This window comes from Polypterus senegalus, chromosome 11 (assembly GCF_016835505.1).
Source record: "Polypterus senegalus isolate Bchr_013 chromosome 11, ASM1683550v1, whole genome shotgun sequence".
Lineage (NCBI taxonomy): Eukaryota > Metazoa > Chordata > Cladistia > Polypteriformes > Polypteridae > Polypterus > Polypterus senegalus.
In genome coordinates, this window is record NC_053164.1 from 57,447,505 (window position 1) to 57,474,877 (window position 27,373).

A 27,373-nucleotide genomic window follows, 5' to 3' on the forward strand; every position below is an offset into this window, starting at 1 on the left:
TGTAAAATTTGTGCAAATAAATAACTGTATAAACCCAACAACTACATGTGAATCTGCAGTTCCCTTTTTACATCTCCATTTTAGTGATCAAATGGTCTTTGATCCTGTGGTTTGATAATTTGTGACGGGTGTCAAAACTAATCTGTTCATGCCTACAGTCTTCCTCAGTGCTTAAGGAGCTGGTCTGAAAACGGTTCAAGTGGTGCTACTGGTTCGTTGCGGCACCCTGAGCAAGACGTGTGTAATAGTCCAAGGAGTTCACATGAAGGACCATGAGAAGCTGGTTTAAACTTTTGTTGCGATTGACGGGGAGCAAATTAGATTTTTTTTTTTTTTGCCAAAACAATTTTTAAGGTACATTTTCTTTTCTTTTGTATTTGTATACAGGATCAGCAGTATTCAGCAGTCAATAGTTAAGGCAGTGTCAATAGCAATTAATCTTCTAAAATTCTCAAGTCTGCTAAATCCAAGTCAGGATAATGATGGGGATTATGGGATGGTGGTTAACTTTTACATAACTTTTATGGATAGAATTTCTAGGCGCAGCCAGGGTGTTGAAGGGGTCCGGTTTGGTGGACTCAGGATTGGGTCACTGCTTTTTGCAGATGATGTTGTCCTGTTTGCTTCATCAGGCCGTGATCTTCAGCTCTCTCTGGATCGGTTCGCAGCTGAGTGTGAAGCAGCTGGGATGAGAATCAGCACCTCCAAATCCGTGAGCATGGTCCTCAGCCGGAAAAGGGTGGAGTGCCCTCTCAGGGTTGTGGGAGAGATCCTGCCCCAAGTGGAGGAGTTCAAGTATCTCGGGGTCTTGTTCACGAGTGAGGGATAGAATGGAGCGTGTGATCGACAGGCGGATCGGTGCGGGCTCTGCATCGGTCTTTCATGGTGAAAAAGGAGCTGAGCCGTAAGGCAAAGCTCTCAATTTATCAGTCGATCTACGTTCCTACCCTCACCTATGGTCATGAGCTATGGGTAGTGACCGAAAGAACAAGATCGCGAATACAAGCGGCTGAAATGAGTTTCCTCCGCAGGGTGTCTGGGCTTTCCCTTAAAGATAGGGGGAGGGGCTCAGAGTAGAGCCGCTGCTCCTCCGCATCGAGAGGAGTCAGATGAGGTGGCTCGGGCATCTGATCAGGATGCCTCCTGGACGCCTCCCTGGTGAGGTGTTCTGGGAACATCCAACTGGGAGGAGGCCCCAGGACACGCTGGAGGGACTATGTCTCCCAGCTGGCCTGGGAACGCCTTGGGATTCCCCCGGAAGAGCTGGAAGAAATGGCCGGGGAGAGGGAAGTCTGGGCCTCTTTGCTCAAGCTGCTGCCCCCGCGACCCGACCTCGGATAATCGGAAGAGGATGGATGGATGGATGGATGGTTGGTGGGGCCAGTGGCCCTAATATTGTGTGCTAGACTGGAGCCATCTTGACCTGCTAGAAGTTCAAAGCTATTATGGAGAAAGGCATTAAGGATTGGCACCCTACTTCATTACATTTTTTTTCCAACACAAATGGCTACTTTCACTGCAATTTATTTTGCTAAAAAAAGTCATCACTGTAGTATTAAAATGTTTGTTGGCCTGTCGTTTTCTGGTTTTTTACTCAGTTATCTAAATCGGCTTCTCCCACTTTAGGAAAAATTTGTATATGCAAAGATGGGATAATATTGAGCCGCATGCTATTGGTGCTAACATGCACCACCTATACTGCACAGTCATTTGTTGTACACCGCAGGGCAGGGCTGGACGTTGATGCCCAAACCCAGCCTCGCTTATTTCCATTACATATGCCGCCGTGTTCGGACGGTGTCCTCATGGCAGGGTGCTGAACAGGATAGAACTGATCTGCAGGGATGTGTACTTGTGTGCTCACATGTCTTCTCATGTTATGGATCCAAAACAGATCATGAATTAGTTGGAAAAACCAAAAGGTTTTGATGATTTGAATATGATGCTTGCAGTGACAATATCTAGGCAAAGCGCTTTATTAAACTTGAACGACCAGTAACGGCACAGAATACACTTAACTTGAGCATTAATAGTTTTCAGATACTCGGTGGCTGATGCACTTGCAGCTTCCTGCACTTGTTTTCTTCTCTTCTTTTGTTGGCATCTTTTCGCATTACAACTGATTAAGTCAGTGTTTGTGTTGCGATTACTTAGTATGTTTTCTTTAATTTTTCACTTAAGCTGAGACTTAAGTCTTCAATCTGCCTCAAGAATGATTTAAGATAGGAAGAGGGTAGAGGAAATGATGGCGAAGGTGGTAGGGATGAGAACGGCATCTGTACGCATGCTCCACACGGCCATCCTGTTGCACGCTGCCAAGAGTTTATTCTACAATAAAAAAAAGAATAAAAGGAGGAATAACCTTGGAGGTCAATCATCACCCCCCAAAAGCGGAGAGTAAACGTCACGTGGTATTTGTGTACCAAAGTTCAGGTCAATAGGTCAAACGGTTTGCGAGCCACAGGTGATTTAAAATCCTAGACAGCCACAGTAGCGCATTATATATAAAGATTGGCATTGCCATTTTAGGGTTAGCTTTGATGACTAATGCTATTAAACTAATTCTCTCAATTTTCATGTAGTTCACTGCTGTTTTTACAGAACCGGGGGTGACTACAATTGTTTTTGAATTAAGTGTTTAACTTTACAAAGGGATTTATTTAAGGCCATTTTCAGGAATGGCTCAGCTCCTTTAAATGGGGCCTCTCCTGTTCGCACCTACTCCATTTATTTAAGATAAAATCATTAAGATGTCTGCTCACACTGAATGTCACGGCATCGAGTTGCAGTTACTTGGCTCATAGTTTAGTGATTGTAATATGACACACCTGTAAAGAGAAGGTAGTCTGTTAGTCTGAATTATTTTAAGTTTGAGAACCTTTTTTTTTATTTTTCTACTCCCATATATAAAAGTTCATAAGAACATGCTATTCGAGCCAAACTCTGCTCCTGCTTGTCTGCACATAATGACTTGTGAGACCATGCGCCATTTTCTCATCTCCCTGTTCTTGGGTAACAGTAGTGGATCCTGGTGTGCTCTTCTGCTGTAGTGTTTTTCCTTCAAATTGTGAGTTGTCCATTCAGAGATGCCATTTCCATACCAGTTACTGGATTATTTGTGTCCTTTCAGAGCCATTATAGTTTCCTTGGGAGTGTTGAATATTGGTTGCACCATCTCTTTTTCAAATTCCAGACTATAGTGCCATGAAAAGCTCGAGAGTGCATCTCTCTTTGACGCCAACAATCCTACTACAGTAAAAGTTGACAAGATCACGCATCTTGCCCATTGTAGCATTCAGTCAAACAAAAAGTAAACCTTTTAATCGTGTTGGCATGTGTGCTCTAAAGCTGCTGGCATATGATTGACTGTTAGGAGAAGCAGGATCATCATTTATAATGAGCAGGTGTGCCTACTGCAATGGCCACTGGGAGTAACATAAAGCAGAGACACCGCTGTAAATCACACTGTCCTTTTCGCCCATCACAGTTGACAGGGTGGGCTCTAGCGACTATGGTCTTTTGATTGGGTGTGCCCCATTTACAGTACATCAGATGATGACTTCACAGCTTGTTTAGTTAAAGTAGCTTTTCCATGCAAAAAATTCTGGGTAACCTTTTCTGGCAGTCCTGTTTTCTGCCAATGCTCACAGTCCCAACTTTCAGCATTTACTTCACAACTGGCTCTCCAATCAAAAGGTACGGGACTCACTAGAGCCAACCCTCTCAACACTGATGAGTGAAAATGACAGTTGGTGAGTGGCACTGCTGAAATAAAGAAACGGGAACACTTATTTATGCTCACATGTTCTTGATGTGTTTGTGGAATTATTTTATTTTGCCTAAATATTCCTCTGTATATGAGCTGTTTTTGTAAATAAATAAAAAGTTTCAGTTTAGGGGTAATGTTGAACTGCCCCCATGAATTAAAAGACTATTTGCAAGATGAGGCTGTGCTCTGCTGCTAAAAAAAAAAAATGAGTAAACTGAACACTCATCTGACATACCAGAAAAACACAGTCACTGTACACATAGCGGAGAACTTTATTATTACAGAAAGATGCAATTCCATTTAAAAAAAATCATTTATACATACAGTGTTTTGTTTGTATCATCATTCCTGGTTTAAATGCTTACTGAAGCAGTTTTAAAAGTAAAATGGTTCTCTTGCAATATTTTAGTTTTCAGTATCACTTGTTTGTGAAGAACTAGCAATTCAGCAATCAAATAATAAATAAACAATCAGTCAGGGTAGCACAACCAAAAAAAAAAAAAAAAGGAATGTGAAAAAATAGTGTTTCTGAAATGAAAACATCCACTATCCTATGGCAATGTGGAGAAGGGGCTTGTCTGCAGTGCCCAGATGAGTTCGTCAGGCCTCTTTAAGAGCGACCAGTTTATGTGCAATAACCCTGGAGCTCGGTACACTTACAGGGGCCTGCCTCCAACGCAATGGGCCTTCAAGAAGCCATTTAGTTTTGTAAGGGCAGCAATGTTAGTGCATTGTGAAACCTCCAACTTAATGGTTCAACATACTATGGGGTGTATGGCCACCAGTCAGTCAGTCAGTCAGGTTAGGACATTCACCCATATCGATACAACTCCACAGCTTGAGAGAAGTGGACAGGGCATTGCGTCCAGTGTATAATCTTGGGTAAAGGTTCACAAGTTTGACATAATATATATATAATTTAATTAATATTAATTATTAATATTAATAATTTAAATTAAAACCATGCAAAAACAGATAAATCAATGCACAAAAATAAAATAGGAAATACAGCAGTAATTGGACAACTCCACTATCTGATCCTGTCGAATCGAGCAGATTTAGGCATGATTGGGAAGGCTGCACGTCCTGTTCTAAAAAGGGATGTCTGAGGACCACTTGGACTTCATATTTTAAGGGGCTGCCAATTCTATTGACACATCTTGCCACAAGGGCCCACTTTTCCAAATGCTGAAAGGTGGCCGTGGCATTGTTTAGGCCAAAGGGCATCATTTTAAAAAGTTAAAGAGCCCCAAGGGGTGATAATTGTGGTCTTTCACTTACCTTCTTCCAATTCATGTTCACCTGCCAGCAATTTTGCATGTCCAGGAATGTGAATGATTATTTGATTTAGTCTAGCGCGTTGCTTTTGATTTCACCATTTAAAGTAATACTGCATGTGATTTGTTTCCGGAGTGATTATCTTTTCTTTGCAGGATCGCCTCAGATTGTAATGAACAAGAAACTTGACACAGCCACTATTAATCATGCCATTAACACCAAAAACAGACTGAACTCCATTAGCCCAAATGCATCTTAAGCACAGGCAAACGAGTCCTCATAAAAAATAATAATAAATAAATAAAAAAATTAAGATTAGAATCAAACTAAAGTGATTTCCTGCCTTATTCTGTGTAAAGAAGATGGAAGTTCAATGTTAAATTATTCATTTTGGTTTTACTATTTCTTCACTCTTCCACTATTATTTCTTTATGTCCACCAAAAAAACGACCTTGTTGTTGCTGACTGAATACGCTGGTATGACATTAGTATCAAGAATAATTTTGCCTAATCACTCATCTTCTAAAGGTATACAAACTTTCGGGGACAGTGCCTCCATGCCAGCCATGCTAGGTCAGACAGTTTACAATGAATTTTCTACTCAATAAGCGCACTTTTTGCAGCAATCCCTTCTAGCTTTGATCTGACTCTACATATGTAAACCTCATCTTCACTGCAGATTTTTTTTTTCCCCCCAAGATTCTCTTGTTGCAAAAAAAAAATAAAAAATCATTTCAAACGCCCTTCCTACAGTTTGAGTTAGTGAATTGCTGCCTCTCGCATTCCTTCCTCAGTGTTGGAGAATGTGATGCAGTGTCATTTTCCCTGAAACCAATCCAGCCCTCCCCAATCCCTATGCTGCGTCTACCCCTCCACGTGCTGCTTTTTCTCTTTCTCTCTCAGTGTTGGTGTGAATCTGAAGAATTTGGTGTGCCATCATGGCTTTGCTGACCATGTCCCGAGTCAGGTAATGATCCGCCGCCCTTTTTACGGTGTCCACGAATGCAGTGTGCATTTCCACATCCGTCATCTTCATCTTCGCTTTCTGTTGAGCTCTCGCCAAACTGTCTGGGTTTCTCAAAAATACAGCAGCCTGCAGGAAAAGAAGGACTGGCATGAAACAGCCTGCAAACACATACTGTATCATTTTCTAACAGCAATGGGTCACAGGTGGAGTCTGCTGTCTGGCTGCGTGACAGAGACAGATAAAGAAATGGGCGACACTCGTAAGCAGAAGCACTATCTGAGCACATACTGTATGTCCTGTGAACCTAGAAAACGGAAAGGTCTGAGCAAATTATGACTCCAGGAAATGACACCCCTCCATGGTTAGACACGGAGCATGATCAAAGATCTTCTGCTATACAATTATAAATATGTTTACAACATGTTACTGAAGGATTCCAGGAGGTACATATAGTATTATGGCATTCAATCCTTCAACAATCCATGCATTTGCAGAATCTCTTATTCCAAACTTTGGGTCAAGGGTGTCTATTGTGGCAGAAAAACAGCAGTGGTGCATTTTTCAATCACATAGCTATGCTTGCACAGAGATCATCAGTGTATTTGGTGTGCAGGAGGAAATCCACTCTAAAATATGCAAACTTCACGCCAACAGCAGGAAACCACTGGGCCTCAGTGTTGTCCAACAATTAAAAATGTTTATGGCAAATCTCTCGATTTATATATTTCCACAAATGCATTAAATAAATATGTCACATCCAAGAGGATTGGTGGTCTCTTTTGGGGTCAAATCTAACTGACACACAAGGCCAAAAGTTGAGAGTTACAATGCCAGATAAGACTGTACCCCCTCCTTCTGCCAGCCAGAAGTGCTGTGATATGCTTGTAGCGGTGCTACCATGGGAAGAACTTAATTTCCCAGCAACCCAAAGGGAATTACCCACATGGGATGACTGAAACTGAAGTAGGGGTTGCTGGGGATGAAAGCGGCCAGCTGGAAAGTTGAAAAGGGGGGCATGATGGAGCAACAGGAGATCAGTGATTTTGTGTATCCTGTCCAATGTGTCATCTAAAAAGTCAATTGTGCCCTCGATCGTTTCCCATTAGGATGAATGGACTGTCTTGTGCCTGCCTGTCATGCGTCTTCAAAAGGAGCACTCCTGGAAATCTCACCCCTCGTAGCTCAGGACTACCATTAGGACTGTTTCAGTCATTTTTTACGGAACCCGTTCTCAGGATTGTCGTCTTCACACCATACCATTTCACCTGCTTTTGCTGTATTGGACTGTATAAGGACATGTTGTGAGTGTTTATTGTTGTTTGGTTCATTCTTATGTTACAACTGTATCACCGTAGGGGAAAGGGGAGGTTTGTCCGATTGTTGTTATTTTGTATTGGGTTTTCATTTTCTATATTATTTATTTATTCGTTAATTTTGTGTCTCTGCTTGTGAGTGTGTACAGGTTGGGCAAAGGCTGGGTGCGTCCCTGGAATCTCCACCAAAAAAATAAATAAATCACTGTCTCATCAATGGTGTGAATCTTAGCTGCACCGCACTGCTACATGCAAGCCTCCTGCTGTCCCACCAGCATGAAAACCCTGTGACAACAACCACAAGTCACCATTTCACTGGCAATAGCTACTTTATAACTGGAGCAAAAGCAGATGCGAAAGCTCATCTTTCAAAAAGCTAAGATGAGTTGACCTGAATAACCACATTAAATGAAATATGGATCAGTAGCTCATCCTTTCCAAACACTTTTCTGGGCTTTATTTGGCATTATGTGACAGCAACTTCTTTATTATTCAATCCACTTAGTATAGCTCAATGTCATGGGGCCTAAGCCTATCACTCAACACTGGGCAGAAGGCAAGAACTTACCTTAGAGGACAATCAAATATACAAGTGGAGAAAGTATAGCATTATATAACACTGATGCAGCCAAGAATAGGACGTTTCTCCAAAATTAATGAGAAGACAAGGAGAAAACTGAACGGGGAGGCTGCCAGGAGGCCTACAGAAATGTCAAAGAAGCTGCAGGACTTTCTGGTAGGTGCTGGTTGCTCTCTTCAAGTAGTCCAGATTTATGATGTAGAATAGCAAGATGAAAGCCTTATCTGACAAATGTATACCTAGTCTCCCAAAACCTTCATGGTTTCATGAGACTAAGGTTGAAGTTTTTTGGCCATTAATAGAAAAGCACTACATAAATATGATTATTATTACTAGGGGGCTTTTCCTCCTGCTCGCTTCAACAACTGCCTGCGCTACACGTCAACCACTTTGGAGTCTCTGCCGCTCGCGTTGTGAAGAGGGGAGCTGAATGATCGCTCCTCCGACACCCCCTCTTAAACCGTCATAGAATGGGAAAAACATGTTTTTTTTTTTTTTTACCTCCTCTTTGCTCGATCAGCTTCTGGCTTGCTGCTGCTGCTGCCGCCGTGTCTCATGATCTACATTTCGTGTGGCGCACTTCTGTCATATCACCTATGTTCATATATTCGATCTTTTTTTTCACTTTTACCTTCTCATCAATATCGTATTGAATTTTGATTCAGTGTTTGGAATTACATCGTGACAATTCAATGTATAACTGCCTGTGAGTGAATATCTTTTCTTTCTCTCTACAAGAAATGTGTTTGACATAACCACACAAGACTTTTCCAAATCTCTTTGCATAAGCTCTTGTCTCATGGGGCTTCCGGCCCCAGGCGTGGTTACATCGCTTGGCACAAAGACTTGTCTCACGGGACGTGAAATGTTATTAATTATTATTATTAATTTCAAGAGGTATATTTAGCACTAGAAACCACAGTGAATAATGATGAAGGCAGCACATGCTCTGTGTCTCCTTTTCTTCAGCTGGAACAGGGCCTTTAGTCAAGATGGAGGCAATCATGAATAGCTCCAAATACCGACTGATTCTGGTGCAAAACCTTCATGTATCTGCTATGAAGCTGAAGTGGAATTTTACCTTTTAGCATGACAATGACCCAAAGCATTAATCCTTTTCAACAAAGTAATGACTTCACCAAAACAAGAATATGTTGCATTTGAATGCATCGTTGAATTTTGTGCTCAGAAATTTATACACCCAACGAATGTGACCTTCATTTCCTCTTTTTATGCAAAACTTATGTAAAGCTGGGCTGCAGAATTCTTTATGGCAGGAAGTATGTTGAAAATGACATGAGGTCTGGCAGGCCTTTGACATTGAGAACAGAGGAAATACTGCCAGCCCGGATCAAATTGTAGAGCAGCATCGAAGATGGATGGTGTTTGTAGGAAACAATGAAGATTAGTAATATTCAGTGTTTTACTGAAAATACTTAACAAGCTTTGCACTCATATAAGTAGGCTGCTTATGAAATGCTCTTCTTTCATATGAAAAATCTATATATATAATTCACTAAGGCAAGACAACCATGGAAAGCACCCTGGAAGAGGCGTGGATTCACTAAGCTGCCGACAAGTGAGACACCTATAGCGCACGCAGGAAAGAGCCACGCCCACCAACTCCAAGACCATTGGATACGACGACAACTCACAGGGCCACGCCCACCAACTCGGACGCGACGACACAGAAAAAATGGCGTCATTTATATTCGTCTGTCGTAGAGGCCACATGCAGTGCAGGTCAGGTTAATGTCATGTGCATTGACTGTTCATAGAGGCATGTTTCTCGCGGAGGTGAATCGCCATATGCAGCGTGTGAAACGGTTTGCGAGGGGAATCCCATGGGATCCTTAAAACAATCCTTTACAACTGAGGTTGAAGCACAATGAAGTAAGCAGTCTTTAAAAAACAACTTTTCAGTTATGATGCATGACCGCGTGCACCATAGCAAACTGTTTTACACGCTACATACAGCTATTCGCTTCCGCGACAAACATGCGTCTTCTTAGATGCTCCTGCAGGAACACGGAAGACGTTTTCCTGCCCACCAACGCTCCTTTTTCACCGGCCGGCATCTACCCTCGCTCTCTAGGCATTCACACTGCCTGCCCATTTGCCCGGGCGCAAAAACTCACCGACCACCCAGTTAATCCCTTTCGTCTGCGGTAAGAGTCCACATGCACGTCTGAGCCACGCGGCGTTTGTTATGCCACGGGTTCACTATTGTGTTGTATTTTGCTCTCTCCAGAGTTCCATCTTTTCATTCACTTACTGTTGTATTCTCACACCAACCCATTTTAGACATCCGTGTCTTTCCAGAAGTGTTTACCATTCAATAAATAATTATGCATGAGATTGAGCGTGTGTCTAGGCGTGGGTAAGCCGTTGAACCCCATTCGGGCTGCAAACCGTGGAATTCCCACTAAATGTGACTCATACGCTCCCACTCATTACGTCCCTACCCTTTGTGCACACCCCCCTCCTACCGTGGTCGGATATCTTGGTGGATTATATATAGAAAAGCAGCCAAAACCGAGGGGTATCCCATGGAGTCCTTAAAACATTCCTTTACAACTGAGGTTAAAACACAATGAAGTAGGCAGTCTTTAAAAAAAAAAAAAGAGGTTTCAGTTACGACGCACACCTGCGTGCACCATAGCAAACTGTTTTACACGCTACATGCAGCAATTCGCTTCAGCGACCAACATGCGTCTTCTTATATGCTCCTGCACTTTGTTCACACCCCCCTCGCTACTACCATGATCTGGTGTCTTGGTGGATTATACAGTATATAGAAAGGCAGCCAAAACCGCACAGAACAATGAAGAGTTCCATCTTTTCATTCTCATTCTGTTGTATCCTCAAACCCTCCCTTTTTAGACAACTGTATCTTTCCAGAAGTGTTCAACCATCATTAAATAGTTATGCGGCGTTTGTTATGCCGTGGGTTCACTATTGTGTTGTATTTTGCTCTCTCCAGAGTTCCATCTTTTCATTCACTTACTGTTGTATTCTCACACCAACCCATTTTAGACATCCGTGTCTTTCCAGAAGTGTTTACCATTCAATAAATAATTATGCATGAGATTGAGCGTGTGTCTAGGCGTGGGTAAGCCGTTGAACCCCATTCGGGCTGCAAACCGTGGAATTCCACTAAATGTGACTCATACGCTCCCACTCATTACGTCCCTACCCTTTGTGCACACCCCTCCTACCGTGGTCGGATATCTTGGTGGATTATATATAGAAAAGCAGCCAAAACCGAGGGGTATCCCATGGAGTCCTTAAAACATTCCTTTACAACTGAGGTTAAAACACAATGAAGTAGGCAGTCTTTAAAAAAAAAAAAAGAGGTTTCAGTTACGACGCACACCTGCGTGCACCATAGCAAACTGTTTTACACGCTACATGCAGCAATTCGCTTCAGCGACCAACATGCGTCTTCTTATATGCTCCTGCACTTTGTTCACACCCCCCTCGCTACTACCGTGATCTGGTGTCTTGGTGGATTATACAGTATATAGAAAGGCAGCCAAAACCGCACAGAACAATGAAGAGTTCCATCTTTTCATTCTCATTCTGTTGTATCCTCAAACCCTCCCTTTTTAGACAACTGTATCTTTCCAGAAGTGTTCAACCATCATTAAATAGTTATGCGGCGTTTGTTATGCCGTGGGTTCACTATTGTGTTGTATTTTGCTCTCTCCAGAGTTCCATCTTTTCATTCACTTACTGTTGTATTCTCACAGCAATCCGTTTTAGACAACCGTGTCTTTCCAGAAGTGTTTAGCATTCAATAAATAGTTATGCATGACATTGAGCGTGTGTTGACCCGGCGTGGGTAAGCCGTTGAACCCCATTCGGGCTGCAAACTAAGTCCCACAAAGTGCGACTCCTATGCTCCTACTGGTTGCGTCCCATCCCTTTGTACACACCCCCTCCCACCTCGCTAATACCGTGGTCGGGTGTCTTGGTGGATTATATATAGAAAAGCAGCCAGATCCGCACAGAGCTGTGAAAAGTCTACGTCACTCACAGGTACATCTGGACTATGTAAAGACGGCGACTTGACAAGTTGGAGGTGGGCACATGAGCGGGCAGTGCATACTGAACGAGAAATCAGCAGACTAGCATGACGGACGGAGCTGAATGGACGTCATTCTCCTTTCCTCCCGTTCCACACTCCACGCCGTTCACCCCCATCCCTCCGTCTGGCAGGAGAAGGCGCGAGGACGGTGCGCCAGTTTTCAGTCACTTCAGATGATTGTTTGTTGGTTTGTTCCGTGCATTGTTACAATGTTGCTTTTCTTGCTGATTTATTACATTACCGATTTTTCAAATGTTAATTTTCCCCCTGTGCTTAAAAATCATTAAAAAACCGGCCTGATTATGCGGCGTATGGTACGCCACGGGTTGGCTAGTACAATATATTTTTTATTTTGGATCATTATTATTATTGTTGTTATGTTGCAGTGTTTGCTTTCCTTTCTGTTATGCATTGCTTGCCATTGTTTCCATTTTTATGCTGTATAAATTGATGACAAAGCATTGTTTGGGCTCTGCTGGGAGAAAGGCAGAGAAAGTGGTTTGTTTTGCAGAGACTTCTAGAAGAGAGGTGTCAAAATTCCTCATTAGACAATATTATCCTTGTGTTACCAGAACCATTTTCAGACCCTCCACTGCTGGACTCTGGACATGCTGGAACACAAGAGCTGCTGACTTTTGAAATGCTGTTGTCTGTAACATTCCACAATCTAAACTTCTACGCACTCCTACAGCACCTGGAGAACACAACAGTCAAAGCATTCAGAGCACCTCTTCTAACTGCTCTGTTCATCTCTCTAGGCTTTTATCTTGGCTCTCTTGACAGAGCTGGACAGAGTTGTGTTGCTGTTGTGGCTTTGAGGCAGCCCTGTGAGTATAACAACATTTCCACAATGCCATTTCCAGAACTGAACTTGTTTCGTTTCATGGAGCTAATTCTCCCTGCTGGAGTCAGTGACATACAGTTGAACCTCGAGTCACAAAAGTCTCGGAACACGTACAAATCGGGTTATGACCAAAAAAGTTCGTCAAACTTTTGCATCTGTTCACGACTACACACTCGGGTGATGAACAAGCCAGTTTCCCATCCGGTTCGTACGCGCCGATGATTTCCGCACGTGTTCAGTCTCTCTGTGCATTTGCTGCGAACTCTTTGTGCTCTATTTTGTTTCCCTTCCGGTTCGTATGCGCCGATGATTTCCGCACGTGTTCAGTCTCTCCCTGTACAGTACATTGTTCTCAGTCAGACGTGCATCGCGCAGAGGGACTTTACCTCAAAACTGTAATCTCCTCTCCACCCAGCTTCCTGCTTACTTCATGCCAGAACTCGACTCATGCAAGGTTAGTTTTCTTGGTTGTTTATGGTTAGTTTTTGTATATATTAAGGACTTTTCAAATGTTCACTTTTTTTCCCTGTGCTTAAAACTCATTTAAAAAAAAGTGTTTACACCGAGCAGTTTGTAAGGCTGTAGCGTGAATGTTAGTTTTCTCTGTTCAAGGTTTTCTCAGTGTTATTCAATGTTTTTACATTTAGTTTACTATTACACAGGGCATTCTACGGTATAATTAACTATTTTTGTGCTTAAAAATCTTTAAAAAATATATATTTACATACAGTTTGTATGGTCTGGAATGGATTAATTGTATTTACATTACTTTGGGTCATGACCAAATCGTGTTGCGACCAGAGTTTTGGAACGAATTACGGTTGTGACCCGAGGTTCCACTGTATCAGACTCTGTAGAAATTAACTAGGGGGCCAGTTTAATCTATTCCTTCTTAACAATTAAAACACAACAAAGGTTGTGGACATTCAGTTCCCAGAATGCTGATTCATGAACTGAAATATCACGGCTTCCAATTTTCCAAGGAGTATCTAAATCTAGTGTATTTGGAGGTTTTTAAGAGATATTTTTAAAACTCTGGAAGAACTTGGAAACATCACTATGACCCAGGTAAAAACTACAATTGAAACAACTGAGGCATTATAATGTCCAGCAAAAAAAAAAAAAAAAAGTTCAAGGTTCAAGCCATTACTGGAAGGTCATTTGCCTCAATTTTTCACTAAGTTGTACTGTAAGTGTAGTGTAAGTTTCAAAAGGCCAAGAAAATTGGTTGGTTGGTTGGCTTGCTTTAGTGTGCAGCGGTCAATACAGGGAAAAGCAGCAATGAAAGCAGTCAACCAATACTGTTCTGCCTCCATTCACACAGCAACGGTTGGGAAAGGCTGCGCTGCAAATTCAAAGAGATACCAAATCTATCCTGTTCTCCAGACGTGACATCTTATGACTATCCGCATTCCCCAATCTAAAAGATTTCCACCATGGAATGTGCTATGCCAGTAACGAAGGCAACACGTTAGCTAAATATGATTGGTTACTCAGGCAAGACCAAATGTGTGGCTGAGAAAAGCTCTGAGAATGTTATAACAAGTGCATGAGGGTACAGGGGGATTATACTGAAACTTGTTTAGTTATACTGGAGTATCTTTAACAAGTTAAGATCCAAACATTTTAATCACTCATCATACACACACACACACATAATGTTCACATCAGGACAGATTTTCATGGCAGTCAGCAGCTACTTGGTGCCTGTCATCTATTACCTTTCTACGTTTAACGCGGTCTTGCATTTAAAAGCAACTGGCAGACTGAATTCTCACCATTAGAAAAACATTTTTGAGATGACAGGACAATATTTATATTCATTTGCTAAAGGCATTTTGCTTTTAATGTGTGAATGACTGATATTAATCAATAGGAGCCAATGAGAAAGAATAAATAAGACTCCAAGTAAAAAGAGTAAAAACAGAAATCGAACCTCAAATCTGTCCATGCTTCTGGGTAACATTTGGCCAACAACCATATTACAGTAAATAAGAACACACTAAACTGCTTAAAACTAACTTAATTTGGAACTTGTTTATAGGATTGATTTAGCATCTGAAAAGCAGCCAGTGCAGCCCTTCAGGGCCACGTTTGTTATCTCTGAAGTACACTAGAGCTCGGCAGAGTGTAGATCAAATTTAAATACTGTAAGATCTGGGCAAAGCATTTCCTCTTATTAATATCTGTTTCAAGTGTTTTTTTTCCTTTCTTAGAATTTGACTATTCAAAAGACTTAAATTTTGGAAAATGATAAGCCCCATGACAGTGTTACTGCCCTTATTTTCATGTGTAGGTACTACAACAAAGGAAGTAATCACACATACCTAACAAGCCATTGTCTACTTTATACCAACAGCAATATGTCTGCATAATATCCCACTGTGACTGGGACAGACAAATCAGAAGTTTCTTTCTTTTTAGTCATTCTGCTGTGTTTTCAGACCACAGTGTATATGTATATGTATTTAATTATCTACCTGTTTCTGTATATATTTAAACGGATTCTGCAAAAAGCCAAATTTCCCCCTGGGAACAAATACTGTTCTATTGTCTTATACTGTTTGGTGATGCACCATGTCTTGCACAGTTTTCATATTGCACTATTTGCTTTTTCTCCTGTCTGGTGCACCATGGTCCTACAGACACATTCATTAATAAAGTATCTATCTATCTATCTATTTTACTGGACACTTGCATAAGATGACAATAAAAACGGACTTGACTTGATTTGACTACTGTGGTCTCTCTGGACATTTTTTCTAATTCCTGAGACTTCCTCACTACAAAAAAAAAGTGCAATACACAGGGATGAATAATACTAATAAAACAAATGTGAAAAACATATCAATATATCATACTGCATTTTGTGAAATGGATAAAGCAGGTTCAGAAACTGAATGAGTAAACAGATGATCTGATCCTTCCAGTTTCTAAATCTCATTTTGTTTTACTTAGTCTCAATAAGGCTGCAGTGTTAACCAATGTGCAGTGTGTTCAGAATGGATATAAAAAATATGTAAACTGCATTAAAATGGGAAAATAGTGCAAAAGGAAATTCTTAGTGGTCATTGTTCATTATTAAGAATCAAAACTGCCTACAACAGTATCTTGGCAACTCCCACTAACTCAAACCATACACAACAGCTGTTTCTGTCACATAAGAGCTAAGTTAGACTAGAATAATGATAATAACAATATTCTGGTATCGGCTCGCTCTGGTAAATTCAATATTAAACAGTGGCCCTCTTATCAGTCTGCAATCTACATAGGTGAATCCAGAAGAGACAGCTAGCAGACGTTTTCAGAGAGCATGCTGAAACCTTTAAGATCAAAGACTTTACAAAATCTACAGTAGAACACTTCACATCCCTTCATCGTAGCCAAAAATGAAGAAGCTACGCTCATTCTCAGGCTGGAATCCTGTACTTCTACAGATCTTAATGATCACCTAACTTATGAATTTCTCCCTTCATCTATTCTGAAGGCATCTTTTTCCCCACCTACTCTCACCTTTTCTCCTTTCATATGCCCTGGCTTTGTTTCCTCCTTCCCTATATATATATATATATATATATATATATATATATATATATATATATATATATATATGATCTCTATTATAATAAAAAAATCTTGGGAAGAGAGACGAGACGTGACTTTCTCTGAGAGACACATTTTCATGTTCTGTGAGACGAGACTTTGTGCCAAAAGATTTAACCATGCCTGGGGCCGGAAATAAAAGACAAAGAGTAGATGACAAGGTAGAATTTCGTAAAGAGTTCAGAAACGTTGGTGCGATATACGTGCAGAGCAGTCTAGAGATAATGAAAGTATGAAAGTCGAAATTCTCAAAAAAATGATAGTAAAGATCGCATTAGCTCAAACAAATGGAAATTATTACTCTGTGAAATAACGGAACAGCGAAAAGAGATTGAATATATTGTTCACATTTAAACTTTAAGTTGGAGACTTGTAGATCATCTAATTCGTGTTGCCATCCGCGAGAATTAAAAGATTTGTTGTTTGGTGAAAGTGAAATCCCTTCAGAGAAAATTTCAAGGTCCGCGAGGCAAGACTTTATGCAAAGAGATTTGGAAAAGTCCTGCCCACATTTAAAATTTACAACCATGCACACGGTTCAATCATTTCTCATTTGTGTGAATACTAATTTCAGACACAGTTTGAAATATAAATATAAATATATACACAGTATATATACACACACACACACACAAACACAGGGTGGTCCAGATCTAATTATGCAGATCCAGATCGTCTGGATGACTTTGATTTATGCAGAGACGATTCCAGTTCGGCACAAAGGCGATTCTTTATGTTGTCAGTTCGCACACTTCTCGATGGTCTGGGATTTTTTGGGTCATTTTCTATATAATAAACTTAATAAGTTATAGCGTAATGAAAATTGCATAATTAGATCTGGACCACCCTATGTATATGTTACCTTCTCTTTTTTTTCAGTTGAACATCTGAAGAAGGCTATACCACCAAATCATTGTCTTTAACCATTTTTGCTTTTCAATGTGGAAATAACCTTTAACACTTTCTCCTTAAATAATGATATACAAAATATCTGGAATTAATGGATAAAAAAAGTGTTTGGTATGTAATTAATTTTTGTATACCTATCCTCCAGTAATATGCATAGCTAACAGCATGAAACTGATCCCCACCCACCACTCCTCTTAATCCCACTGTATTATTTTAGCCTTACATTTTGATGACCTCCGGCCAAGGTGTTCATTATCCACAGTGTCACTTGACCACTCAACCTTCTTGTCCGTCTTTCTCTTCCTCAGCTTGATAGTCAGACTGCGACCCTCCTAAAAAAATGTAAAAATACAATACTGATTGGAAAATATTGTTTAAAACCCAGACATATAAAAGCATAACAATACAGATAAGGCCTGACCAAAATATTGAGTCGCTCAGATCACTGAACAAAGAAATGGACTTGAAAGTAGTGCTGACTTAATGAACAGCACGGTATAAATAAATCCCTCTAACTCCACGAAGAGTAAAATGAATTCCTTGATTGTAAGGTGTTTCTGGCATGTGTGTGACATAAATGACTGCAATGAAAGTAACGACTGACCGAGGTCCCTGAATTAGGTTAACTCATTTTGTGTTGATGATTAACAAAGCTGTTCATCTTCAGTTATCAGGTATATATTACATCAGAATTACATAAAAGAAAAAAATCACAATCAAAAATATAATATTGTTAATTTTCATTGAACACAGGCATTATGTTTCTCTCTTGAAACACTTCAGCCACCAGTTAAGTAATACTCCTAGTACCTTCCCGTATGTTTTTTTTAATACAACTACCTTCAAAAGTCCAAGTTCCTTTAATTCTCTTCTAGCATGATGTGTGATTAGTATGACAGGCTAAGAATCCACAGTGCAGGCAGCCACCCCATTAGGTTTTGATTAGATTTATTTATTTTCTCTTAATTGTCCTTAAGTATTATTGCTAACAAAGCAGCTGGGTTCAAGTTCCTTAATTCATCACAGCTAGCTGCATGCTATTCCTGGCATTAAAATCAATTTACTCAGTTTTTTACATTCACTTCCTACTTGTGGCCAAACTTTCCATTTAAGCCTATGGCTCTTTAAATAACTTGGTGAATGTAAAGACAAACAAGAATGGTGGCACAGACACAGAAGTGACTGAAGAGTGTCATGTTGGGAATGCATGCATCACTGAGCACAAACTATGAGCTGGCTGACTTTCCAAAAACTGGATCAGACTGGCTTGATTTTTTCCCAGAACATTGATGCACTGAGTCTTAAAGGCATGTTATAGTAATGTCTCTCCATGCACATTCACTGTTAACACAAAGAGGAGGAGGAGGAGGAAGTTGGGAGCATACACTGATATAGCGTGTTTCTGCAATGTATCCATGTTAGCTGAACGCTATTAACTAGATTAAGCTATATGCCGAAATCCAGGTCTCATACACCCACCCAAAGTGGACATCATTTTGGCTTACATTTTCTTAATTATGGAAACATTAACAGAAAGTGAGACCTATGTCAAAACTGAAGAATACCAATGTATGAAATGTGCAGACAAACAGAACATTTGTCACAGGCAACAGTTACTTTGTTTTTTAATTAGAAGTGTGTTCAGAAAAAGCATGAATAGGGATAAACTGGCATAGAAAGAAACAGAGAGATGAATCAAGCTTGTTAGGACATCTATTGCATCAGCAACTGTTTTCACATTGATGGTTTGTTTTTTTTCTCCCAGGAGGACATGGGGTGATCAAACTATTTTTAGTTTGACTAATTAAAAGTAATACAAGTAAAAGCAACTAACATTTATATTTCAACGTAATCCTTACCTCTGTGGCACTCAATAAAAACACTGTATCTCGCTTAGTGGTATGCAGTACACCAATAGGAACAAGACACCTGTAGAAATTTGTTAATCAGGGGAAATTTTCGCTTGTCATTTTCAACACCGTCTAGCATATCAGAAAAACATTTTTGTTACTGTTCGGAAAAGTGACACATAGAAGTGCTGTACTTGTGTAGCGGGTTTTCAGTTACCTTTTGACACAAAGTGGCATGTGGCAGTACAACGGTTGGATGGAATATAAGGTGAAGAATGAACTGTGGAGTTTCTTTGTGGAGAACAGAGTACTTGACCATTAATGAGGTGCCTTTAAATAAAAAAAGTTTTTAAAAAACTGCATGTATTTAATAACATAGACACATGGTTTTTACCAACTGTTTTTTCTTGCTTTTGAACACCCAGTCAGGTATGCATTTTCTGTACATTGTAATGTTTTCACACACACCTTGCAATACAAACTACATAACCAGCATCATTTTCACATTTGCTGTGCTCTGTACATGCAGCTTGCTCCTGCCACAGTGTGCCAACTCAAGTGTTCTCCTTTCACAAGTCAAGTAGGTGCTGGCTGCATACTTACATGACTTGGCACATTTTGATGCAGGTTGCGTACAACGTATTCCAAGAGACTTTTGCACTTCTGTTAGACATTTTTCATTCTAAAACAGTATTTATTATTTGGTAAATATATTTTCTGTTTGATTTATTTAATTTCAGTTTGCATCACTAATCAGTTAAAAATTAACTACGTAGGACTTTGTTTTAGAAATCATTTGATTTTTAGGTCTGTACCATGATATTTACCATGTCACGCGCATGCACACAGGGAGCAGCCTGGGGGCTCTAGTAATGGTAATTGCCTGCCGCTTCAGAGCTTGGTGTTGTGTCATAATGCCTTTTCTTTTCTTCTCTCTGCTAGACCACTGCTGATGTCATATCTGGTGGACATCCACCTGAACCTGCCACTTCTTGTCAGAAGGACAACCGGAAGATTTACCATTTTGAGTCTGTTCATACTTAGACTTGAGTCTGAGAAGATGTTCTCTCAATTATTTGTTGTTTTTGTCAATGATTATATAGGGTTTGGCATTTGGTACCCCAACTCTTTATGATCTCTTTTGTTACAACTGCTACTGTCCAAAAATTCTGTAAATTTCATGATACTATAATTTTGCTGATATTGCCTACCCTTAGTTCTAGTGGTGCAACCTACTCTGCTGTAGCCAGCCTGACGTCTTCATTAAAGTCATATGGCATCCCAAGGAAGTAGCCTTCAGACTGAAGAATAGCCACATGGAGCTAGGTTTTGACAAAAGGGTGGATGTAGTATCTAACTGAGTCCATAGTTTCACAGAGCAGTGTCTGTGGGGTCACTGTTCTGATGCAGAAGGGAAAGAGTTCAAAGTTTTCCTCACCTTCTCTTTTAAAATAACTGACTGCCACAGATGATAAAGAAAATCAGCATAATGTCTATTATCCATGTAAGCAGGAATTGTGAGGCATGTAATCTATATGATAGGCACCAATGTGCAAATGGTGCTAATTTCTTTCTCCCATTATTTGGATTGGTGTTTGGACTCATATTGCTGTGTTTAAGTTTCACCTTCCTTTCATTTAGGAAACACTTCTTAAACTTTTCACATTCTGCATTCACTGGCTCAAGATTGTCCTTGAACATTGGAGGTGGAGATGCCTCATTTCAAGAGTCAACATTCTGGGCACTCAGGCTAACAGTTAATTGATTATGAAGGATGGAGTCAAAGGACTCTCCAGCTAATCCCAATAGTGTCTGCTGTTTAAAAGATGTCAGCAGTTCGCCAAATCTTGGATCAAATTTGAGCCACGTTGCATCAATGGAATTCTGCAAACCATCTCTCAATGGTATCACACCAGGAAATGTTGGCTACGTACATATTGTATTTTAATGTATTGCAGTGGCATAACCGTAGGCAGTATAGCTGGGCATTGGCACCGGAGCACATGGTAACTGAATAGCTGCTGTTAACATGCTTGCCTATTTGTCATCTGAACAAAAGAGGCTAATAGTATAATCAGTCCCACAACTTCAAAGGTTAATTATGATTCTTGACTTTTTTATTTTACTTTATTGTAATCGCACAGGATTCCATACAAATAGATCATTTTTTACAAAAATTGGATTGAGATGATTCTTGATTTTTATGTAGTGTATACAATTTATTGTTGGTGGTCACTTTTCTAATTTGTTTTAATTTAATTTCACATAAGGGGGTCTAAATTATTTTTTGCACTTAGGCCCATCAAACTCTAGTTATGCCACTGTCATATTGTATTTTATGGGTAATTGATGAATTAGGAAATTCACACATTTTATATAAACCCTTTTTTTTTAAGAATTGCAATATTTTTATCTGTATACAATAAAAATCATCTTAAAATATGTTTGTTAAATTAGAAAAGTGTGAAAATTGCTTGCTGCTGCTCTTAGTAGACGAGGCTTTAAAAACAGGTCTCTTGACCAATGAATGAGGGGAGAGTTAAATCTTCAATAGAAAAAGGCAATCCCAAGGGAGCTTGCATTCACAATTTATGACGTGCACGTCTTTTTCCCAGAAGCATCTATTTATCTATCTATATATAAAATGTATAAAGGTCTGTCTGAGTGCCATGCAATTACTCTTGAACTAATGGGGCTAGAACCTTTTTCCTAGTCTTAATCGAAAACCTATCACCTAATAGTTCTGGAAATTCAATACCTTGTAGGTAGTGGCAACCTCAGCAAAGTGACCTGTGGTCACGTGTTAATTACAGCAAAGTGATCACAAATGCAAGTGACATGGCAGAGAGAAAAAAAATAGCGATACCTGCCGAGCATAAAATTCACTGAAGCCTATTAGGTGAACAACAAAGACAGAGAAATACATGTCGACAATCAAAATAATTGTCAAATTTGTATTCAAAATTCATGATCAAGTGTAAATTGTTACCTGTGTAAACAAGTGGCAGAAAGTTTACTGCTGTTTATATCTAGAATTTGGTTTTGTCATAATAAACCCTCCCTAGTTTGAAAAACATCTTCTTTTACCTTCTAAAAACAATGTGCTTATATATCCAATTTTTGAATGAATTGTATTTATTGATCATCAAATACTGTATCAAACTTTATTCAACATACATAAAGGACTGCAAAGTGGACTGTGGTTGTATAATTATGGCAAAGTGATTGAAAAACAAGGCTCAAACCACCACAGTGGCAGGTAGAAGAGTGAAAAAAGTGGAAACATTGTGTATTTTTCCAATAAAATATTTTTTTTTCATTTTTAACATGTATGGTCCCCACAAACCCATGTTCAGATTGCTCTATATGAGCCACCACAAGTAATAAAAAATGTCGTAAATTGTTCATGAACTGAGAGAAGTAAATATTTAGAAACCTAGGAGTATCAACAACTCCTTATCTTTTATTTTCATTTCATTTTAGGAGCATGGGTCTCCGTGTTTCACCATCGTAACAGTATTTTAGCAAAAATGCACATGTTTTGAGCACAACTATTTAAACTGGCATGTGGATTATGCAACACAACTAGTCTGACAGTTTTCCTTCTTTTTTCATGGAAGTTTTCACATTGTTTTCTTTCTGATGAAAACATGTTTTTTTTTTGGCCATCACTACAAATTACATGGGGAAAGTAACACAAAAAAATAATACATTTTCAGGTTGGAGTATTCCTTTAAGTAAATCTGTTTATGTAGATAAGTTTAGATTTCACCTGACATGTTGCTTAATGCTATTTGTAATTTAATTGTATTTTTAAAAGGCTTTTGTAAGGAGGTAGGTCATAGTTTGTAATTTATTTTAACCAAATTAAGTCTGGCCAGCTGTCTTCAGCCACTAAGGTACGTTACCGTTTATTATTCTTTAATAATATATTTGGAATCTTGAATTTTTATAAAATGAAAACGGCAGACTTTGGAGCCAAATATTAAGACACATTCAACACCGAAGTGTTATTTAGGCATGATTCCATTAAATTGAAAATAAGTATCAGAAATGTCTATTTACACTCTTAAAAATAATGGTTCTTTACTGACACTTTCCTGGGTTGTGTTTTCCTCACAGAACCATTGTTTGGAGAAAAAAAAGTTCATTCTGTGAAATATTTTTGAATATGAAATTGGTTCATTGGGCTTTCAGAAGTTTCCTAATATGTGGACAAAATAGAAATCTTCAGTATCTAGAAAGCTACCTATCAGGATAATAACAAATCAAGAAAATCTGAATTTAGCCTGAGTTACTGTATGCAGCAGGAGCACTTTTAAAATCATGAAGCCATTGGTGTTTCACAAATCTCTTATACTCTCCCCATGACTATTTACAGGCCTGTTGCAGATGTATTGTAAATTAAGTTTTTTTTTTCTGAAAACCATCATGTAAAAAGTTAATTTGGGAATCAGAAAAGGTTCAACTCTGGCACTGCTCTGTAGAATCATTCTGGCTCCTTTATTTTTAACAGTAATCGAGGAGTTATTTATTTGTGAGTGTATATTATGGCATTTATTTTACAGTTTAACTGCGCATTTGAAACTGCGTTATTTACTTGTTAATTGAAAAGCAATAATGCGCAGTGAAAATGAGGTGTCACCTTGTGTTGGTAGCCACCTGTGATTTGCTATAGTACCTGACACCTTGTGACTTCCGAGTTCAATCCCTCACACCTGGCACTGTGTGAAGTGTGCACCGGTATTTAAGACCACATCCATAAACAAGGAGGTCAGATTATAACACAACCGCGAAAGTGGGTATGCGCAACGGCTGGATTGACGTCCCTCCTAGGGCTGGCTGTCGCCAGGCGCCCGACGCTATTGGGACTGGCTTAGCTCCCAAGACCGCTATTTTGGAATATGCAAGTTCAGAAAATCGACAACGATCGTGTGTGCTAGTCAGCTGGTAAACGCATTTACCGTACAACTTTATTTTTATTTGAGTAAACTTTTTGGGACTGAGATCATCTGTGTTCTTTCCTCATAATCCCATGTATTCGTTTAAAATGTGGTACAGCTTTGCTGCTGTTTATAAATTAACATTTCAAAGCTATATATAAATGGTGAGACGAAACTAAAAAATGGGAAGGACAGTTAACACAGTGGGGTTTTCCATGTTGCCTCACAGCTTTAACAATTTGTCAACCCTGGGTGCGTGCTGCCGCTTCTGTTACGTTCGCACGTTCTGCCTAAATTTACGCGGACACTCCGTCCATACAGTAAATGCTGCATTAAATGTAACTTTCCAATATCTCGCATTAGCAGAACAAATCAAATCAAATTAACTTGTCTCATACAATTATACGCAGTGCAATCTGTAGTGAAATGCTTAGCTGGTGAACTCCCATTACTGAGTAGGTGCGTGTGTGTGTTTTGGAAATGGGGTTCTACCTTAGTGTTTCACAGATTAAGTTCACTACAGTAAACTTTAACGGATTTACAAGATTAATGGATGGCTGCAAGGAACACTCACATTCTAAGATTAGATTATTATAGTTAATATTTTCCAGAGAAATCGTTTGCACAGCCAACCCACAATCTTTATGATTAACACTCCCCCCCTGAAGTAAACCAAGTTGCTCCAATGTATACCCTTTTGCACGTATTGCAGATCTCTCCTGACACACCCATTGAATCTTTATGCCCAATAAAACACCTGTTGTCCATGAAATTCCAAATATATCGGCGCCCCACTCTACAGCCCCTTCCGGAAAATTCGCTCCGCTAGTAAACTTCATCAGTCCCTGTAGCTGAAAGCGACAGGACACTTTCCTGTTCGTATATTCAACCGTCTGGTATAACTACGCATGCCGGGTATCCGTAGTCTCCACGGACCTCTTACCTCAAAGGTAGACATCAATCTGTTTCCCTGCCAGTGTAGACGACTAAGGCTTTTTCCGCGTCTATCGGACCAATCTGCATCGCGGTACTGTTATTCATACTCACCGGTTGCTGACCATCTCGGTTCTCCGGCGGCACAGTCTCTGTGATCGTCTCTGTGGAGCTCCCCCCTGCCTCCGCCATCATCTCACAATGCAGCTGCGAAACTGCGCTTTCCACCCGGGATCAGTACAGTAGGAGAGTCCTGCTCTGCACACGTCTCATGTGATCAGCGACAGTAGCTCTAAATGATTTCGATTACTTTTAACTTCGAGCTGTTTGTATTTCTGCAGCAGTGTCTCAGCAAGACGAGAGCCTACGAGTCCACGCCTCCTCGGTCCCGTCTTTCTTTCCTGTCCGGGCAGAGCACATGCATTCTCCCCGTGTTAACTCAGTTCCGTAGTATTTACGTTCCATGTGACGAGGGTACGTTACATTAAATCTTGCGGTGGGAACATGCAACATATAGTGCCACACTGCTTCCAGAAGCAGATCAATGAGTTTCATCACTTTTTAACCAGTTTCTGGCATTTTCTTGTCGCTTGAACACAATGCTACACTTTAAAGACCAATTTGTCCTAAGGCAGTGGCCTCTAAACTATCAGATTACTGGGTTGATTCACCTCATGTAACTTCAGTATCTGACCCTGAACACGTACTTAACATCCCAGCAGTCTAACTATAAGAAATCTGTTTTATCGGCGCTGACAAGTTGCATCGGCCTAGTAAGAGGTGAGCCAACAACGATATGCGGCAAGAGGGCGTTCAGTAATTCAAATTAGCCAGTGTAAAAGGATACTAATTTAATTGTGTCATTTCATCCTAAATATCTGTTTTGGTTTTTAAATTAAATTTAACCGTTGATAAAATTATTTTGTTATTTTTTCTGTATTTTTTTCCATTTGCTGCCCTTTGCCCCTGCTGTTCTGTTTTGCGCGCCTTTTCTTCATTCAGCTTCGCGCCTTTTCTTCATTCAGCTTCGCACCAAGCGCGGGTGGGGTGTAAATTGGCGGGAGGCTGGTAGTATGTACCCGTTTGCCTACCCATGAGTAAACGACAACTGAACAGTAGCGGGGCCATGGCATCTCTTTTATCGGCACAACGCAGAGTAATGGCCGTGTCGCGGACCCTCAGTTTTACAAAAGGCAAGTCTTGTCTCACGATTTCAAAGAAGTGCGGCATCGGTGAGTCGTCTTTTATTAAGCACAGCAAGCTACCAGAAAAAGTAAAAATCCGCTGGGTCGGCGCGGCTCTTGAGTTTGAAAAAATGATTATATGCATTGGTGACATGGTAAGACAAATTAACAATTGGGTAAATTCATTTCATATATCTTAAAAAGCAGTTTACTTTTTAAAATATCCAGACTCGTTTTGAGAAATGTAAAAATGTATCCTTTTATCTGCAATCAGGGCCGGATTAAGGTGGGTGCTATTAATGCTGCAGTATTAGGTCCATTCCTGAAATAGGCCTAGATGAAAACAGACGAAATTTGGAGTCCGACTTTCGGACGCCTAGACACAGCGTTACTTATTATACAGTTACTATTGTTCTTTTCGCTGTGACGTAACTATAACGTCGCCGTGCTTATTGTTAATCGAAGATTTCAAGTTAATGCAGTTCACTTAGTAATTTAGCTGCGTTTTTTGCAATATCCTGGGGATTCTTGCCACTTTATTATTGTTCGGTAAGTGCCACGTAGTCAATTTTTCACCTTGAAAGTTAGTTGTACAGTAAAATCGATGGCTATTTAAATGGTTATCTGTAAAGGTAAAACTAAAAAGCCGGCCCGGCATGGATGTTTAGAATTTTTTAAATCCTTGACAGGATTCTGGTCTATTATGAAATTTAAATCGTGGACAAATTTTTACCCTCATGAGCCTGAACTGGGTCACTTTGACCCAATGTCTCTGCGAATTAATTTTTTCTTACTCTGTTTCGTATGAGAATTGCGAAATTTTGTGTATTTCATTGTTAGGTTTTCTGCATTAAGTGCACTTTTCAGAAAATTGCTATTGAGTGTTGATGTTAATCTCGAGTTGTTACGATACTACGTCGTTATTATTATTCATGTTCATTAAAGGCTTGGTGGTTGCGTCGCAAGCAATTAAGGCTCCTTGGTCGGTCTGAGTGCGCATGTACGGCGAGTGTCGAATGCACATACAGCAATGCCGAGAAAAAAATAGGCCTTTTTTGTGCTGCAGCATCAGGCCCAATTTAGTCTTAATCCGGCCCTGTCTGCAATGTA

The 27,373-nt window shown here is 39.9% G+C and overlaps 1 protein-coding gene across 1 annotated transcript; it reads right to left on the reverse strand.

Moving 5' to 3' along the window:
- Positions 1-4,021: 4,021 nt before the first annotated feature.
- ppp1r11 (protein phosphatase 1, regulatory (inhibitor) subunit 11) lies at positions 4,022-25,481 on the reverse strand. The gene is made up of 3 exons (XM_039768703.1): positions 25,194-25,481; positions 17,577-17,685; positions 4,022-6,140 (listed from the first exon to the last, which is right to left on the reverse strand). The coding sequence occupies exons 1-3, from the start codon at positions 25,272-25,274 to the stop codon at positions 5,947-5,949; spliced, it is 384 nt and encodes a 127-aa protein (XP_039624637.1). The 5' UTR covers positions 25,275-25,481; the 3' UTR covers positions 4,022-5,946.
- Between the last annotated feature and the right edge of the window lie 1,892 nt (positions 25,482-27,373).

Coding starts and splice junctions, on each gene's coding strand:
- ppp1r11 (XM_039768703.1), bottom strand. CDS start 25,274: ATGATGGCGGAGGCAGGGGGGAGCTCCACAGAGACGATCACAGAGACT. Junction 17,686..25,193: donor ACCGAGATGGTCAGCAACCG/GTGAGTATGAAT, acceptor ACATTTTTTTAG/GAGGGTCGCAGTCTGACTAT. Junction 6,141..17,576: donor TGGCCGGAGGTCATCAAAAT/GTAAGGCTAAAA, acceptor CTTTTCCTGCAG/GCTGCTGTATTTTTGAGAAA.